The sequence below is a fragment of the Balaenoptera acutorostrata genome, chromosome 12 (genome assembly GCF_949987535.1).
Source record: "Balaenoptera acutorostrata chromosome 12, mBalAcu1.1, whole genome shotgun sequence".
In the NCBI taxonomy this organism is placed as follows: domain Eukaryota; kingdom Metazoa; phylum Chordata; class Mammalia; order Artiodactyla; family Balaenopteridae; genus Balaenoptera; species Balaenoptera acutorostrata.
The window spans coordinates 21,026,908-21,044,627 of NC_080075.1; the positions used below are offsets into that span (position 1 = coordinate 21,026,908).

At 36.6% G+C, this 17,720-nt stretch overlaps 1 protein-coding gene across 4 annotated transcripts in view; it reads right to left on the minus strand.

Moving 5' to 3' along the window:
- CTNNA2 (catenin alpha 2) overlaps nucleotides 1-17,720 on the minus strand; it is a 1,204,911-nt gene that overhangs the window by 933,096 nt on the left and 254,095 nt on the right. For all 4 annotated transcript variants that reach the window (XM_007193016.2, XM_057558785.1, XM_007193017.2 and 1 more), the window contains exon 3: nucleotides 9,141-9,336. In XM_007193016.2, the coding sequence (XP_007193078.1) occupies nucleotides 9,141-9,336 (196 nt within the window). The remainder of the gene's footprint in view (nucleotides 1-9,140; nucleotides 9,337-17,720) is intronic.

A 17,720-nucleotide genomic window follows, 5' to 3' on the forward strand; every position in this document is an offset into this window, starting at 1 on the left:
GCCGCCACACAGTACAGAAAAAGGAAGATCAATATCTCTAGGAGACTCAAGCATTCAGGATGCAAAGAGTAGAGGCATAAAGCAAGGGATACCTGAGAAAAAGGACAAGCAGAGGAACATCAGAATCCTTGCAATACCCCCGTGCTCCTTCTCCTTAGAGAGGCTGACCTCTGTGGAAAGTGGGGCAGGAAAGAGGACACTCCCTTCCTTCTTCCCCACAGTGTTGCTTTACATATTAATAGGGCGGCTGGAGGAAAAGAGGCAGAACTGTGTGACATTAGGAGCTTCTTGTCCAGGGAAATGGTCTCTGACCAGATCTCAGCTGGGGAATTCACACAGTTGATATAAATGGGAGTTTCTGTTGGACAGCTCATTCCACCAATACTGCATCCCAATGCCAAAGCGGATGGGGAAGGAGAAAGCTACCAGGTCATCAAGAGGCAAAGATTTATTCCTCCTCAGAGATGTGAGGACACCTTTCTCTCTCCCTCTGTTACTTTTTCTCAGTCTCGTTCTGTCTGTCTCTGCCCACTGTTCATCAGTTACTCAATAAATATTGATTGGGTAAAAAAAATAATCGTAATAGTGGAACTAGTTGATATAACCATATCACTCCACATTTGAAATTGTATCAAAACAAAGAAAACCTTGAATGAGCAGTGAAAGGTTTGACCATCTCTTTGATTTAGGAAATGCTTCCATGAAGAAGCTACCTCTTTCATCTATCTGTACCTCTTTTACCTATACCTCTTATCACTTTGCTCCATGACATCCCTCTTAATGTTGGGTTAAGGCCATGTACATTTCTGTCTACACCCTGGCCTGGCATATCTTATTGGCTGGGCCATGTCTTAATTGTTTTGATTTGTCTTGCCCAGACAGAGAGTGGGCTGTTGACTGAACACTGAAAACCCAAGCAACTGCTCCAAGGCTTAAGAGGGTGTGGAAATATAATAATGAAATAGCACAGAACCAACTGTTGTGTTACACCATTAAATTAATCTGCTTATTGGGCACACATGAAGGGCAATGCCTATTTTTCAAATGACAGCTTTTGGATCTACTTCAAATCTAAGAAGATTCACAAAGACAATATGTGAGAAGTCCATTGCTAGCAGATATTGTTACACATCAAATAAACAAATTAAATTTAAAAAATTCTTAGATATTTAAGCCTGTTATAAATTGGCCTTTTTAACTGCATCCAAGGAAGGAGTAACAGTCAGTTGTATTCAATAAAGAAAATCCCTTGAAACGTGAGAGATTCACACAGATGCCAGTAACAGACAAAAAATATAAAAGCATCTACAGCAGTGTTCAAATATCAGATATCCATGGTCCATTAAAACATCTCCTCTTTTATTCAAAATAATTGAGATCATTTCATCCAATCTGCTTTCGTTCTGATGTTTTCTATAAAACCCATTGTTGGTTATACCTCTCTTCCCTACTAGCTTTTTATTTTTATTATTTTTAAAATTAATTAATTATTTATTTACTTATTTATATTTGTCTGCCTTGGGTCTTCATGGCTGCATGCGGGTTTTCTCTAGTTGTAGTGAGCAGGGGCTACTCTTCATCGAGGTGCGCGGGCTTCTCATTGTGGTGGCTTCTCTTGTTGCGGAGCACGGGCTCTAGGCGCACGGGTTTCAGTAGTTGTGGCACGTGGGCTCAGTGTGGCACATGGGCTTAGTTGCTCCGTGGCATGTGGGATCTTCCCGGACCAGGGCTTCACCCCGTGTCCCCTGCATTGGCAGGGGGATTCTTAACCACTGCACCACCAGGGAAATCCCCTACTAGCCTTTTAGATAAAGAAGTCTGCATCACCTCATGCAACCAACCTGCATTTTGTCCCTTTGTATCCACAGTTCGTCTCACCAATGGCTCCCTCTCTTGATACAGGCTCTGACACTTCTGATTTGGGCTGAACAAAATAAGCAAGCGAGCAAGCAAACAATCATACTCTTTGCTTGTCTGAAAATCTTCAAGATCATGCATTAAGTACTCACATGTGCCAGGCACTCTGCCAGTCTCCAGAGGTACACAAAATAATAACAAGTGGTCCTTCACTTGAGTCTCAGACTATCTTCAGGGGCAAAAAGAAATATGTGCAGTATATAGCATAATGATGACCAAAGAAGGGGATGGGTAGCTTTCCTGCCTACATCCTTTACTTCACCATCTACTCTGTTCTTTCAGCATCTTTTTATTTAGCAATTGTCCTTACAGCTTCCTGAAAATGTACTTTAAATAGAATTAATGACATCTTCCTAGCAAAATCTAAGGCATTTTCTCATTAATCATCCTCCATGATCTCAGAAGAGTTTGACATGATTGCAACAACATTCGAGAGTCTGGATTGATCACTGTCTTTTTTGCAAAGTATTCTATTCTCTTGGATTTCAGGATTCTGTACTATCTTTGCTCTCTGGTCACATTTCAAGGCATGCCTTCCCTCTCTGATTCATTTCTATCCCATTTTCAACCTTAATTCAGATTTTCTTCCAAAACTAAACCTCTTCTCTTCTCTATCTATTGGTAAGTACTCAAAGAAAGCTCTGATTCTGAAAGCTTCATTTATCAACTCCAAAATCTTTCAAATTTCTGTTTCCCCAAAGTTCCATTTCCATAGCATTAACCATCTGCTAGGCAGTTCCACTCATCCATCAATGTTTAAAATCAAATTGGTCCTCCCTTCCCACCCCTGTCACTCCTGAAGATGTCCCAATTAAGTTGTCTAAGGCCAAAAACATAGAATAAATATTGACCTTTGTCTCTTCCCTTCAACAAGTGGCAAATCTTTCATTCTATTTTGCAATGTCTATAACATTTAGTTTCTTATTTCTATTCCCATGGCCATCACCCCAATCCCAGACCCTCAAAGTATTTTTTTGTTTGTTTTCTTTGCAATATTACAATAATACCTAAGCAATCTGAGTCCAGTCTTCCTCTGATTTAGTCAACTTTTCATTAAGTTGCCAAATGAATCTCTCTATAACATCACTTAAATGGGTAAAAATCAAACTTCTAACTTCCTTCCTTCCTGTCTCTCTTTCATCATGTTGTCTACATGTCACCTAGTTCCTGAACTTCCTAATCTGGTCCCTTTCCATCATCTTACATGTAGTTCTAACTATGCCTGAATATGAAAATTCTCATCAAATCAGGACTTCTATATCTATCCCCCAATTTTCAATGGCATTCTTATATCTTTGCCTTTTAAAATCAGATTGCTTAAATCTGAAATGTTTACCCCACTAGCCCTCACAAATTTTTAATCAATCCTCAGGTTAAACATCACTTCCTTCTTGCTAATTCCAACTACATGGCTTTCTTTTACAACAACATTAAATATTTCACTCTTCTACAGATTTAGTTCTACTATATACTTATAGTTATACTATATATTCAACACATATTCCCTGAATGCCTACAGAATGTCAGGCATGGTAAAACATCATTTGGCATAGAATTATATCGATCCATAACATCTTAATATAGAATATCAGGCTGTCCCTGCTATATAAGTCTCCCCTATCTAACTCTGTGTAAGCTACATGCTCATAAATCTCATAAAATGACTGATTGCTATCAGCTCACTAAAGTGAACCAGTAGCTAACATAGATTGATGAGTCATCCAAGTGGAGCTGATGAGCAAGAAGCAAATTAGTCTATTTCTTTTCAAATCGGCTGCACAAAGGAATCACCTGGGGAGCTTTAAAAACCTCAATGCCTGGGTTGCACCCCAGAATGCCTGACTTAAATGATAAGGCTTGAGACCTAGATGTCAAGAATTTCCAAGCTCCCCAGGTGATTCTAACATTTGCTAAAATTTGAGAACCCCCAGGTTAGCCCATAGTTTAGAAACTAGAGTCTTCAATCCAGGGAGAGCTTGGTGGTAAACATTAAAAATGTTTTGGCATTCTTTGTCCCAAAGCTGGCCAGAGCTTCTATATGAAGACCTGATTGAAATAACTCCCTCTGCAATCCCCAGTAGCAGCTTTTCTATGTACAGTTCACAGGCTGCACAACTATCCAATCATAGTTTGCTGGGACCACTTACAACTACCACTAATTCTAAGCCACACTGAGCTATTCATCAATCCTCCTCAGGAGACTGCTAGACACTGATTCAGCTCTCCAGGATCCTGGGTCTAAGACTGATCATTTATAGGAAGGAAAGCTATTTTCTTAAGGAGTACAGATTGATTTCATAAATTATAATGAATAAATTTACTCTGACATTTATATAAAATTTAATTTCTCAAAAATCCTTGTGACTTCATTATGTGAAACAACCCAATGAAGCAAACACAACAATTATTGTCTGTTTTTGAAAAATGGAGACACTGAGGCTGAAAGTGGTTAAGTGATTTAGCTTAAATCATATAGTCAGTGACCAAAGTAACACTGGAAGTCAGATATATTAATCAAACATCCAATGCTCTGCTAACTTCACATGTAAACCTCTTTGAATATCACCTGCCATGTGCTAGAGCATCATGCCAGGTCCTTTAAGAGCAGAAAGAAATACACACACATCATTGGTCCTATCCTAATGAAGTTTAAACTTAAATTAGGAAGACAATATACATATATGTAGTACTTTACTTATGATAAAACAGACACACACACACACCCTTGACCAACCATCTTTACCCAAGTCTAAAATATACCATCTTTATCCAAATCAAAAATATCAGTGTTCTAAGCTTTGAATACGATTTCTCTTCTTTATATATATTTAGGTAATTTATTTTTGTTACTTGTTTTTAGTAGAAATGCTGTCATAAGGCTGCTCAAATACCTTTTTTTGCAGTTTATAACTTAGAGTACAGTAAAATCTTCTACTGAAATATTCTAGGGTAAAGATATTGTCATCACTCATACTGAGCACTTTAAAAAACCTGACATGCAGCCTAGGATTAAAGATATATTTTTTTAAATGATAAAGAAATTCAAACAACACTAAGTTTAACCCTATGAGATACAATAATGACATTTAAATAGATAATTTCATATATAACCTTGCCAGATTACAGTAATTATAATCATGAATGTTGTGAAACTTCAAAAGAACAATAAATGGTTCTGTATTAAAAATCTGAAAATGGAGATGTACAATACTTAAGCTTCAGGCATTTACTCAGGCTGAAAATGTTTTTTAAAACGCAATCCTGGGACTTCCCTGGTGGCACAGTGGTTAAGAATCCACCTGCCAATGAAGGGAACATGGGTTTGAGCCCTGGGCCAGAAAGATCCCACACGCTGTAGAGCAGCTAAGCCCCTGTGCTCTAAACCCCGCGGAGCCACAACTACTGAAGCCCGCACGACTAGAGCCAGTGTTCTGCAACAAGAGAAGCCACCGCAGTGAGAAGCCCATGCACTGCAACGAAGAGTAGCCCCTGCTCACCGCAACTAGAGAAAGCCTGCACACAGCAACCAAGACCCAACGCAGCCAAAAATAAATAAATAAATAAATTAATTAATTAATTAAAATGTTAAAGTGGCAATACTTTTGGCCATTTGATTTAAAAAAGCAAAAACAACTCAACAGTAAAAGATATCTAATAGATTTAATTCCGAAAGTATACATCATTTAATAAGTAAGCATATGTGGATGCTAGAGCCACTTTAAAGGAGGAAACTGTTTCTAAATGTCAGTGTTTTCATAATTTCTGAATATCACCTTATGTATTAGAAAGTAGATTTCTATGATGGAAGGAAAGATACTATGTTTCAAAGTTTCAGTGACTAAATACACACCTGCCCTAGTCCTCACTTACTCTCCCAAGTTCCTTTCTCCCCATCTCTCTCTGAAAGTCAACTCAGCCTCTCACTTACAAATAAAATCTGGGTAATGGGCAAATAGAAAATTTGGGCAAAGCCAGACAGGCTATGGAGATTACACAACAAATAACCGAGTTGGGGCAGAAAGCAGAAACGAGAGCCTGTGGGTACAGAACTTGAAGGAGGGTGTGAGGACCTTGTTCTCAGGGAGAAGAAGCACAGACGTCTGAAGTGTATTTGAGACTGAGAGGTATTTGAAGATGAGAGAAACACAAAGAGAATTTCAAAGACTTTTGCCAATAAAATTTGTTATTTTGCAAATATAACAACGTTTCCTTGAATTTGATCCTGTTCAGAAAAGGACATGTGGCAGTTAGGCTTTAAACAGGCAACACATAAGCATCATTTCTTATGCATAATTTTTCTGCAACAAGAAATGGGTAATATAATGAAAATTTAAAATATCCTCTAGAATAACAACCATGATAAGCTGTCCTAAATTAACATCTTTATAATTTCTCACTCTAATATTCCTAGGACAGTCTGGCCAAGAACTATGTTGGTTATTATACTATGTCCACAAAACACCATTTCATACGAGCTTTGAGAAATCTAAAATATAATTTCTACAGAAGGTGTGAAAACTAACTTCTAAGGAAAAAATAAGGGAGAGCTAAGAGGTTGCTGAGGAAAGTAAATGGGAAAATGTAACTTGTCTGATAACAGATAAATCTTTTTGAGAAAATGGCCTAGAGACCAGTTAATAAAAACCCTCAATACTAGGGAGAGCTTCACTATACTGATGGTGGTGATGGTTTATGGTGCACACACCTGTTAAAACTTATCAAATTGTACATTTTAATGTGTGAAATTTATTATCTATCAGTCAACCAAAAAAAGGAAAAAAAAAAAAAAACTAGCCAGGCTACAGATGCGTGAACACGTGTCCATCTGCAATTCAGAAGCAGTACCAGTTTTCAATAGCACTTGGAAACTTGGAAGCTATCATGTTGCTAAAACACATACACAAATATACTCCATCCACATTAGATGAAATATGTAAAATTTAACACTTCAAATTAAAATAACAATTTACATGAGTGTAATGTAAATAAAATTAACTTTTAGGGGGAAGAAGATGGCAGTATGAAGAAGGGTTGTTATTTCCAGGGGCCAAATATCCATCTGCAAATTCAAAAAGTGGTTGGTTTGCAAGAAGAAAGGGGATAGAACACTCATTTATCTATTCCTTCTTTCATTCAACAAATATTTACTGAAGTCTGATGAGTGCTAAGCATTGCAAATCAATGACCGCAAAAGAGACAGAGTGTGTTCTCTACCTTCATTAATTTCTAGTGTGGCAGAGAAGAAAGTTATCAATCAAGTCACCTCACAAAAATTAAATTATCCTGTGGAAAGTGACAAGGAAAAATCCATGAAAAAGTATGACGGGAGAGTCAGGGAAGGTTTCCCTGGGAAAGTGTTCTTTGAGCTGGGATATGCAGAATGAGTCATCCTTAACTGTGAGAGAGGAGACAGCATGTATAAAGGCCCTGGGACAGGTAAAACATGGTGCTTCTGAATAACTAAAACAGAAATTGGTGAATTCAAGAGATATTTAGGAGTTAAAATTAATGGGTCTTGTAATAGACTGTATTTGGAAGGAGATGGAAGTAGCAAGAATGATACCAAGATTTCTGCAATTGGATACGTATGTGTGGCATTCATTAGATAGAAAACGGAGGACACAGGCCAGGCTGGGGGTAGGTATCTGTTCTAATTTCATTTTAATTTTCAACTAAAGCTGTTGAACAAGACTACATAAAAATTAAAAACTTCTGTGTATCAAAGGACACAATCAACAGAGTGAAAAAGTAGCCTACAGAATGGGAGAAGACATTTGCAAAACAATATCTGATAAGGGGTCAATACCTAGAACTCTTAACTACAACTACAACAATAATAAAATAAATAACCTGAGTGAAGAATAGGCAAAAGGCTTAAATAAACATTTCTCCAAGGAAGATATAAATATGGCCAACAAGCATATGAAATGATGCTCAATATAACTAATCATTAGAGAAATGCAAATCAAAACCACAGTATCACCTCACACCATTATGATGACTACTAAAGAAAAAAATAGAAAATAACAAGCATTGTCAAGGATGTGGAGAAACTGGAACCCTTGTGCACTGTTAGTGTAAGTGTAAAATGGTACAGCTGCTATGGAAAAACAGTCTGGAGGTTTCTCAAAGAAATAAAAATAGAACTACCATATGATCCAGCAATACCACCTCTGGGTGTAAATCCAAAAGAACTGAAAGCAGGGTAATGAAGAGATTATTTATATACCCATGTTCATAGCAGGATTATTCACAATAGCCAAAAGGTGAAAGGGACACAAATGTCCATCAATGGATGAATGGATAAAGAAAATACCATATAAATATATGATAGAATATTATCTAGCCCTAAAAAGGAAGGACATTTTGACACATACTACAACATGGATAAACCTGGAGGACATTATGCTAAGTGAAACAGGCCAGTCACAAAAAGACAAACACTATATGATTCCACTTATATAAGGCATCTAGAGTAGTAAAACTCATAGAAAAAGAAAGTCAAATAATGGTTGCCAGGAGCTAGAGGGAAGGCGAAATTGGGGGTTGTTTAACAGGTATAGAATTTCAGTTTTACAAGAGTTCTGCAAATGGGCTACTCAACCATGTGAATATACTTTACATGACTGAACTCTACACTTAAAATGATTAAGATGATATATTTTATGTTATATGTATTTCACCACAATTAAATTTTTTAAATATGATGAATAAATATTGATAGTATTTTAGCTATTTTGTTAGCTATATAATTGATCAATTGGTAGCTAGCTAACCAGAGAGAGAGATTTTTGAGGAAAGCTGTGAACTGAAAATACAAATTTGGAAATCATACAAAGAAACAATAATTTTATTACATTACATTCTTCTCTTCCCTTCATCCTTAAAATCTTGAATTTTCAATGACTCTATAAATGTACAGTCTTCTCATCCTATCCTCCCTAAAGCCTGAATTTGACACAAGAGTCTGGTTTCATCTCCAGGAGAAAACAAGTTGAAGATTTTCAAGCAACAGCAGACATGGAGTGTTTCCAGCTATGCTATACTGCTACAACAAAAAAGCCTCTACCTGTCTATACACCTAATTCCAGCAAAATTAAAAATGAGAAGTGTAGACAGGAAAAAAATAAGACTACTCTTTTGAGTAGTCTTATTTTTCTAGAGAAAAATCCACTGTTTACACATCAATATACATCCCTCTAGAATAATATTATTCTGCCTACCTTGTTTGCGTACATCCTCAACAGCAGCAACCAATTCTTCTTTGAGATCTTGACTCTCCTTAGCGATCTGTTCACCCTTTTCCAGAAAGTTCTGAGTGGCTTGCTCTACAGATGCAGCCAGTACATGGGCTTTCTTTGACCTCCCTTTCTTTTTACCAGATGGGCCTTTGTTGCTTGTGTTGACAAGGGTCGTCACCTTAAATACAAAAGAACAACTGTAAAATTACTCTGCATAACTGTCTAGAAATAGCATATTATCATCTCATAATTTTAAAATATCTTTTGCTTATTAAGTCATGAATACACATTACATAGCCTTATCTTAAGGAAAATGTGGAATTATATGGTTTAGCATATAAATTAACAGCAATTTATTTCCTGTAGAAGAAAAAAGCATGTGAATAAGGAAGAAAAGCAGACTTGCCAGTAGCTCAAAGTTTCCAATCCACTGGAGGGGGTGCTTTCACAGGTTGACAAATTTAGCGCTGGTTGGAATACCCAGCTTCAGGGAGGAAATAAAATAAAATAAAATGTAGAATTGCCTTTGAACTTTGAATCAGAAGAACCAATAACTGAGCCCAAAAGTCAGAGGTGCATGAGTAGTTAATAAATGGTGGACCATCAATATGCATTATTTATGTGTCACTTACCAAGGACTTTTGAAGAGCCTTGCTATTTCTGATTTCATCTTATAAAAACAAAATGGTAAATTTGATCCAAAGAGACCGAATGATTCAGTGTCAACATTTGGTTAACCTGCTAAAATTTCCAGAATTGAAATTAGATTTGCATTATCACTCCTTTTCTAAGTATCATAATTTGGATACAATATCTCACCTGCCAAACTTCTTTTAGCACTCTTGTCTAGAGCTATTTAATCGCTAACAAAGCTTTTAATACTTTTAAACAGCTTATCTCCTGTAGACTTTTGAACCTTTATTTTCTGCCAGTGAGAAGCCTGGGAGGGAAATGAATGCAACTGTTCCATATTCTATTCAGCTAGTCATCTACACCTCTGCATTTTTTTTATCAGCTTCATAAGAATGTGGGTTCTGTGGTTTATTTGCACTGACGTGTGTCCTGGTTAGCAAACTAAAGCCTTTATTGGAGGTTATCAAGAAAGCTCGTCCACAGAAAAGTTCTAAATGCTATAGTCTCTACAATTTACTCCAAATCTGAGAGCAAGCAGTTATTAGGCAAAGTCACAATTAATGTCCAGTCAGTTTACAGGGCAAGAGATAACATCAGAAGAAAAGTATTGAATAAATGTGAACCAAGATGATGAATATAGCAGAACCATTACTTCAGAAGTGGTTAATACAGCGTTGGGAGCTGTCATATTCAGCTTTCTTTTGATTGTTAATAATTAGACACACTCAGTTAAAGAAGGACTCTCTAAGGACATTTAAGTATAAACACTAGACAAAAAAAAGAAAGATAAAGTCATTAAGAATAAGACTGTCAGAAAACGCTATTTAGCTGTAAAATACTTATGCAGTCAGTAACACCTTGCAGTCTTTTCAGTTCCACCCACAGAGGCAACCATCAGAAGAAAGACAGCCTGTCTCCAAAGTTACTTTTTGGAGGTACAAGAATGTTCTCCTTAACGACGGTTTACTCTAGCACATTAACACAGCTCTCTTCCAGGAACCCCAACTCTCCAAAGAGCCGCTACCTGGAAACGAGCTCTTATGCTCCCTAAGCAAACACAGCAAACATCTCAAAAATCTTTTATTCGTATTTATTTTTAGTTTTTAATCAAATGTATTTGCCATATAACATTGTATAAGGTTAAGGTGTACAACATGTTAATTTGATACATGTATATAGTGTGTTGATACATGTATATAGTGTGTTGATACATGTATATGTTGTAATATGATTGCCATTGTAGTGATACTTGGCACCTCTATCTCTTTACATAATTACAGTACAATATGGTTGTCTATATTCATTACACTGTGCATAATTTCTGTATTTAGGCTAGGCTCTTTATCGGAGGAAAATATTCCTATTCTCACTGGTATCTGATTTGTTCTCATTTTATATATAATTTTGAGAAGTTTTGTGATCTAACTTTTCAGTCTTCTCAAATTAGAAAAAATGGATGGAGTTGGGAGCCATTAATGTTAGGCATATTGGCAGTTTTGGGGAGTGGAAGCTGACAGTGAATCTATTAATACCAAAAGAGCTAAATGACTATATTCTGGTTCACCTTCTGCAAAGGCAAACAGATTTCAATTTTTGTGTTATCTCATGGTGCATTGCTGTATAAAGCACAGTTTAGGTAATGCTCATAATAACAAGTCAGTATGAAGTGTCAGTATGTGGGAAAAAATAAACATAGAACATTACCAGGAAGTTCCTTAGAAAAATGTGATTACTTTCAAATGAAGCAAATCAATTCAGTCCTCTTTTAGTAAGCGCTCTCATTTATTCACATGTGGAAGAACGTAAAGAGATACAAGATAGCAGAATAGAAGGAAAATTATGAGGCTCCATAAATGCTCATGTCTTAATCAGTCTAGAATAAAGAAATAATTGTTAACTCTCCCTATTGCTATTCAGTGCTTTGTTGAAGGACAAAGTCAACAAATTAGATAAGAAAAAAGAAAGAAGAGATATAAACATTAGAAAGTAGACACATTAAATTGTCATTACTTATAGAGAATATGAATGTATCGAGAAACTACAAAAGAATTAAAAGACAAACTATTAGAACTATTAGTGGTTAAATACTAGATAAGCAATAACAACCTAATAGAACAGCATTACCAATGAAAAATCTAGTTTAAAATATCCTATTCACAATAGCCATAAATTGATATTCTCAGAGATAACCATAACACAAAATATAGAATGTTGTATGAAGAAAATTATAATTGTAATGAAGAACATGAAAGATGATTTAAATAACAGAGAGACACACCAATGAACTCTGGAGACTACAGATCTCTGTGTCTAAGTCTGATATCCAGGCTGGGACTAGGTCTTGGGTAGATGGGGTTTACAGACTTTTGAAGGTCTAGTGCAGCTTGGTGGCAACCTTTTAAGAGGTGGTTATTCTGTAGAAATTCCTGGTTGAATGGTACACCTTCTCTTACCCCAACCAGGCACTCTCTCTAATCCCCACGTCAACTTTCACCCTCTCTAATCCCCACGTCAACTTTCACCCTCTCTAATCCCCACATCAACTTTCACCCTCTCTAATCCCCACATCAACTTTCACCCTCTCTAATCCCCACATCAACTTTCACCCTCTCTAATCCCCACATCAACTTTCACCCTCTCTAATCCCCACATCAACTTTCACCCAAGGCAAGAGCCACTCAAGATCCACACAATCCCGTTACCTCTCTAACAATTTGTGAGCATATCTTTTGTGCAGAAGAAAAAAAAAAATAGAAAGCATAAAGTTCCAGCAACAGAGACTAGGAGTAATAGCATGAACATTGACGTGTAAAAATGGGCATGATGTTTTCTAGGTAGTAAGGAGACCATTCTCAATTGAGAGGGCGGCTGTATATGAATGATATAGGAAACAAGATTAGATAGATGCGGTGGAGTAAAACTTTTAAAGGCTCTGAAAGCCAAGCTAAGGAGTTTAGCTTTTATTAGCCACTGCCAACATTTTTTTTTTTTTAAATGAGAAGCATATGTGTTAAAGTGTCCGTGTTCTCTTTCCATTCATTTCTCAGCCCACTGAAATTCTGCTTTTATCCTCACACCTCCTGTAGCAGAGTCCTCTTAAACTGATCTCTCACTAAAGTAATTAATATGTTGCCAAAATCAAATTACTTTTATCTTATCATACTACTTTATCACATTTAGTGTTATTGACTCACTTCTTCTTTCTCCTGGATATATCTCCGGGCTAATTCTTTTAGCAATAATCTTTTCCTTCCCCAAACTCCTGTAGCTTTTACGAGGGTCATCAAGCTTACTTGTCTCTGTACCCACCTTTATCTTCCTCCCTCCTACACCAGGAAAGACTTGCTGCTACCATGATCCTTTTTTTTGAATTTATTTTATTAAAGTATAGTTGATTTACAATGTTGTGTTAATTTCTGCTGTACAGCAAAGAGATTCAGTTATTCATATGCATACATTATTTTTCATATTCTTTTCCATTATGGTTTATCACAGGATATTGAATCTAGTTCCCTGTGCTATACAGTAGGACCCTGCTGTTTATCCATTCTCTATATATACTAGTTTGCATCTGCTAAGCCCAAACTCCCAATCCTTCCTTCCCCAACTCCTTTGGCAACCACAAGTCTGTTCTCTATATCTGTGAATCTGTTTCTGTTTGGTAGATTAGTTCATTTGTGTCGTATTTTAGATTCCACTTACAAATGATATCATATGGTATTTGTCTTTCTCTTTCTGACTTATTTCACTTAATATGATAATCTTTAGGTCTATCCATGTTGCTGCAAATGGCATTATTTCATTCTTTTTTAATAGCTGAGTAATATTCCACTGTACATGCATACCACATCTTCTTTATTGATTCATCTGTCAATGGACATTTAGGTTGCTTCCATGTCTTCACTATTGTAAATAGTGCTGTTATGAACATAGGGGTCCATGCATCTTTTTGAATTATCGTTTTGTACTACCACCCTTTTAAACTGATCTTCTGATCACATCATTCAGATTCATTGGCTATGCCAACTTCTCTCTAAACCCTCAACATGGTCCCACTTTGTAGGCAACTCAACCTTAGCTTAGCAAGATACTTGATTTTCTCTAGTCCTATCTCAAATATTTCCTCAATGTCTCTGCCTCTCATCAAAGAAGAGAAGAAATCCTGCAGCTCATAGATGAGAGTATAAATGGTCAATGGTTCTAGAACCTTGACATAATGATGGTCCCAATGGACCCTGGTCAATAAAAAAACCTCAGCAATAGCCAGAGGATGGGAAATATAGTTTTCAGATATGTTGACTGTGTGATTTGAGTATGAAACTATGAGACCCAGGCTGGTATAGACTACTCATCATCTAATGTCCTAAGAGTAGACCCTCCATTCTTACACAATGGCAAGTAATGCAGTAGCCAACACCATTTCATTTCTTTCTTTTTTTTGCAATGTGTTTTATTGTAAGACAACTTATTTGACCATGTCTCTTCTACTTGATCAGTTCTCTGCTTCCAGGATGTACAAACTCAATAGACATGGAAGACTTCTTCCAAAACAATAAGCAATAGTGAGGGCACCAAGGCACTTTGTCTTGGCGACTCTGTCACATCTGCCCATAACCATCAACAGTGTAGTTTGTCTAAGCCTTATCCATAGGGCATTCTATTGAAAGTGAGCTCTGGAGATATCATTGTCACCCAGGGCTGGTTAGAAATATAGACTCTCAGGCTCCACTCCAGACCTACTAAAAGAGAATCTGTATTTTAACAAGATCCCAAAGTAATTCATGTGCACATTAAAATCTGAGAAGCACTGAATTCTAGGACAATGATTTTCAGACTTTATCATACCTTAGAATCACCTAGATGCTTGTTAGATGGCAAATTCCTAGATCTTATAGTGCTTCTGCTCCTGTAGGTCTCAGCTAGTGTATTTCACATGCATCACATGAAATTAGGATATGCATGGTTTATAGACTTTACTTTCAGAAACAGCAGTCTAGCTGAACCCAAAGAAAGTGAGAGAGATAAAGCAATGACTTCTAGAGGTAAACCCTTCCTCTTATTTTAGGTGCCATGACATATCAGGAGTCCACAAAAACAACTTGTTGATGAATTGATTGAAAGGCAATTTCCTCTGTTAGGCAATCACAAGGAACTTGGAAAAGTAAGAGTAAACAGATGTGAATGCTATGAATCAAGCCATTATTTGAGCTCTCCAGGAAACCAAAAAAAGAGAACCAAGAGCTGAAAATAAAAAATGGTAACTTAGGCACCATTTTGCTAGATTCATGCACTCTGTAGATGTGAGTAGTAAGTCTTTATGAATTCTACTGTTGCACTGCTCTAAAGTATTTCCTTTGTCATAATTGCTCAGCAAACATAACAGAGAGCTTTCATTACTGTTATAGCTTAAAAAAAGCAAGAGCATTGTGAGGTGCATATTTGAAAACAAAATTATCAAAAACAAGTTATTTATTCCAGGAGCAACTGAAGATAAATGAAAAAATCCTTAAAGAGGAAAACTCTTTAAGGAGTTAAAATACTCAAATGGTAGTATATTTGATAACATGAAGCCTCTAGGAGAAATCTTGTCAGGTTTTGAGCAGTGCCAAGTCAGAAAAACAACTGCCAAGTAATTAGTCAAAATGAGGTCTTCCTTGAATCACTCCTTGATTACCTAATCTATTCATTTTGCAATTATACAGTAGGCACAAATATGTCTTGTACTTTTCCTTATAAAATATATGAAATGATATATGCTCACCTTGTGGTACAGTCCATTATAAGTTATATCCTAGCACAGAATCTCCAGGACATATAAGGTGTATGTATATTGTGCATTTTGGAGAGAAAAGGAGACCAGCACAGTGACAGTAGTGCTCGAGCAAAAGGAGGTGATAATACAGACTTATGGTAGTCTCACTAATAACTAAAGTAAGACTTCCACGTCATAGAAACTATTGCAATGGAATTTCGTATTGAACTTATCTTTTCTTCCCAAACACAACTCCACATCCCATTTTAGACAAAAAGAAGTAAATTACAAGAACCGCAGTTACTGATGCTTCCACAACTTCAAAAGTCAGAATTAGAAATGATGATCTTCTTTTATAACGAGGCACTAGTAAGTTAAAGAGGGATAAAATAAAGAATAATTCTGGTCTCTTTGTCTTTGAAAAAATTCTTCCCAGTTATTTGATATTGACAGTGTAGATTAGTATGTATGTTCATTGATACAGAGTCCTGGAAGCATGTATTCTTAAACTTTGAAGGTAAGGTTTTATTATATCTAAAGCAGACCTGAACTTCTACTAGTTAAGTAATGCTAGAAAGAAAGCCTATAAATAATGTTTCCCATTTAAGTGATTATTCTTTGTAGACTCACCTGCAATTTTTAAATAGGGCCACAAGGCAAGCCTTCCCACTCAGTTGCTTTGGTATACTTTTTCCAAATATTTCGTCTTGAACAGTATACAGATGGTCTCTGAATTGTCATGGTTTGACTTACTGATTTTTCGGCTTTACAATGGTGAGAAAGTGATATGCATTCAGTAGAAAACATACTTCGAATTTTGATTTTTGATCTTTTCCTGGGCTAGCAATATGTGCTACGATACTCTCTCGTGATGCCAGGCAAGGGCAACCTCAGTTCCCAGTAAACCCACCATCCCCTGATCCCGAGGGGAAACAACCACACACTAATAACCATTCTGTACTCACACAACTATTCTGTTTTTCACTTTCAGTACAGTATTCAATAAATTACATTAGGTATTCAACACTCTATTTAAAATAGGTTTCAGTTATTCATATACATATATCTATTATTTTTCAAATTCTTTTCCCACTTAGCTTATTACAGAATATTGAGCTGAGTTCCCTGTGCTGTACAGTAGGTATATGTATAACTGAATCACTATGCTGTACACCTGAAACTAAAACATTGTAAATCAACTATAGCCCAATATAAAATAATTTTTTTAATTTAAAAAATAAGTTAAAATAAGCTTTGTGTTAGATGATTTTGCCCAACTGTAAGCTATGGTCTAAGCACATTTAAGGTAAGCTATACTAAGCTATGATGTTCAGTAGGTTAGGTGGATTAATGAGTTTGCCACACAATATTTTCAACTTACGATGGTTTTATCAGGACTTAACCTCATTGTAAGTCAAGGAAGATCTGTTAACACCAAAAAGTAGATTTCCAAAATTAACCCTAAACCAGACATTCTGTGATTGGGTTTGAGGAATTTCTATGGCCAGCCAGTTATGACTATAGTAAATTTCTATGAATAGCCAGTTATAACTATATCAAATGTTTTTCTAAGCTAAACTTCCTGTGGTTACAATTTACAGAGTGGATCAGTTGGGCCCTGGATGATCCATTCATCTTTCATTAGAAGTGGTTCAAACTTATTTCCTAGCAAGAATCTCACTAGTGTCTATAAGCCAAGATGAAATAAGGTGGCCTTCTCGGGACTTCCCTGGTGATGCAGTGGTTAAGAATGCCCGTGCTAATGCAGGGGACATGGGTTCAAGCCCTGGTCCTGGAAGATCCCACATGCAGCAGAGCAACTAAGCCCGTGAGCCACAACTACTGAGCTTGCGCTCTAGAACCCGTGAGCCACAACTACTGAGCCCGAGTGCCACAACTACTGAAGCCCTCACACCTAGACCCCGTGCTCCACAACAAAAGAAGCCACCACAATGAGAAGCCTGCGTGCCGCAACGAAGAGTAGACCTCACTCGCTGCAACTAGAGAAAGCCCGTGTGCAGCAATGAAGACCCAACACAGCCAAAAATAAATATATAAGTTTATTTAAAAAAAGGTAGCCTTCTCCTTAAGCACTTGTTCTTCAGAAGAAACTCAATTTTCCTTATAGGATGTTAAACTAACATTTTCCACTCTCTATTAAGCCTGCTGTTTCATAT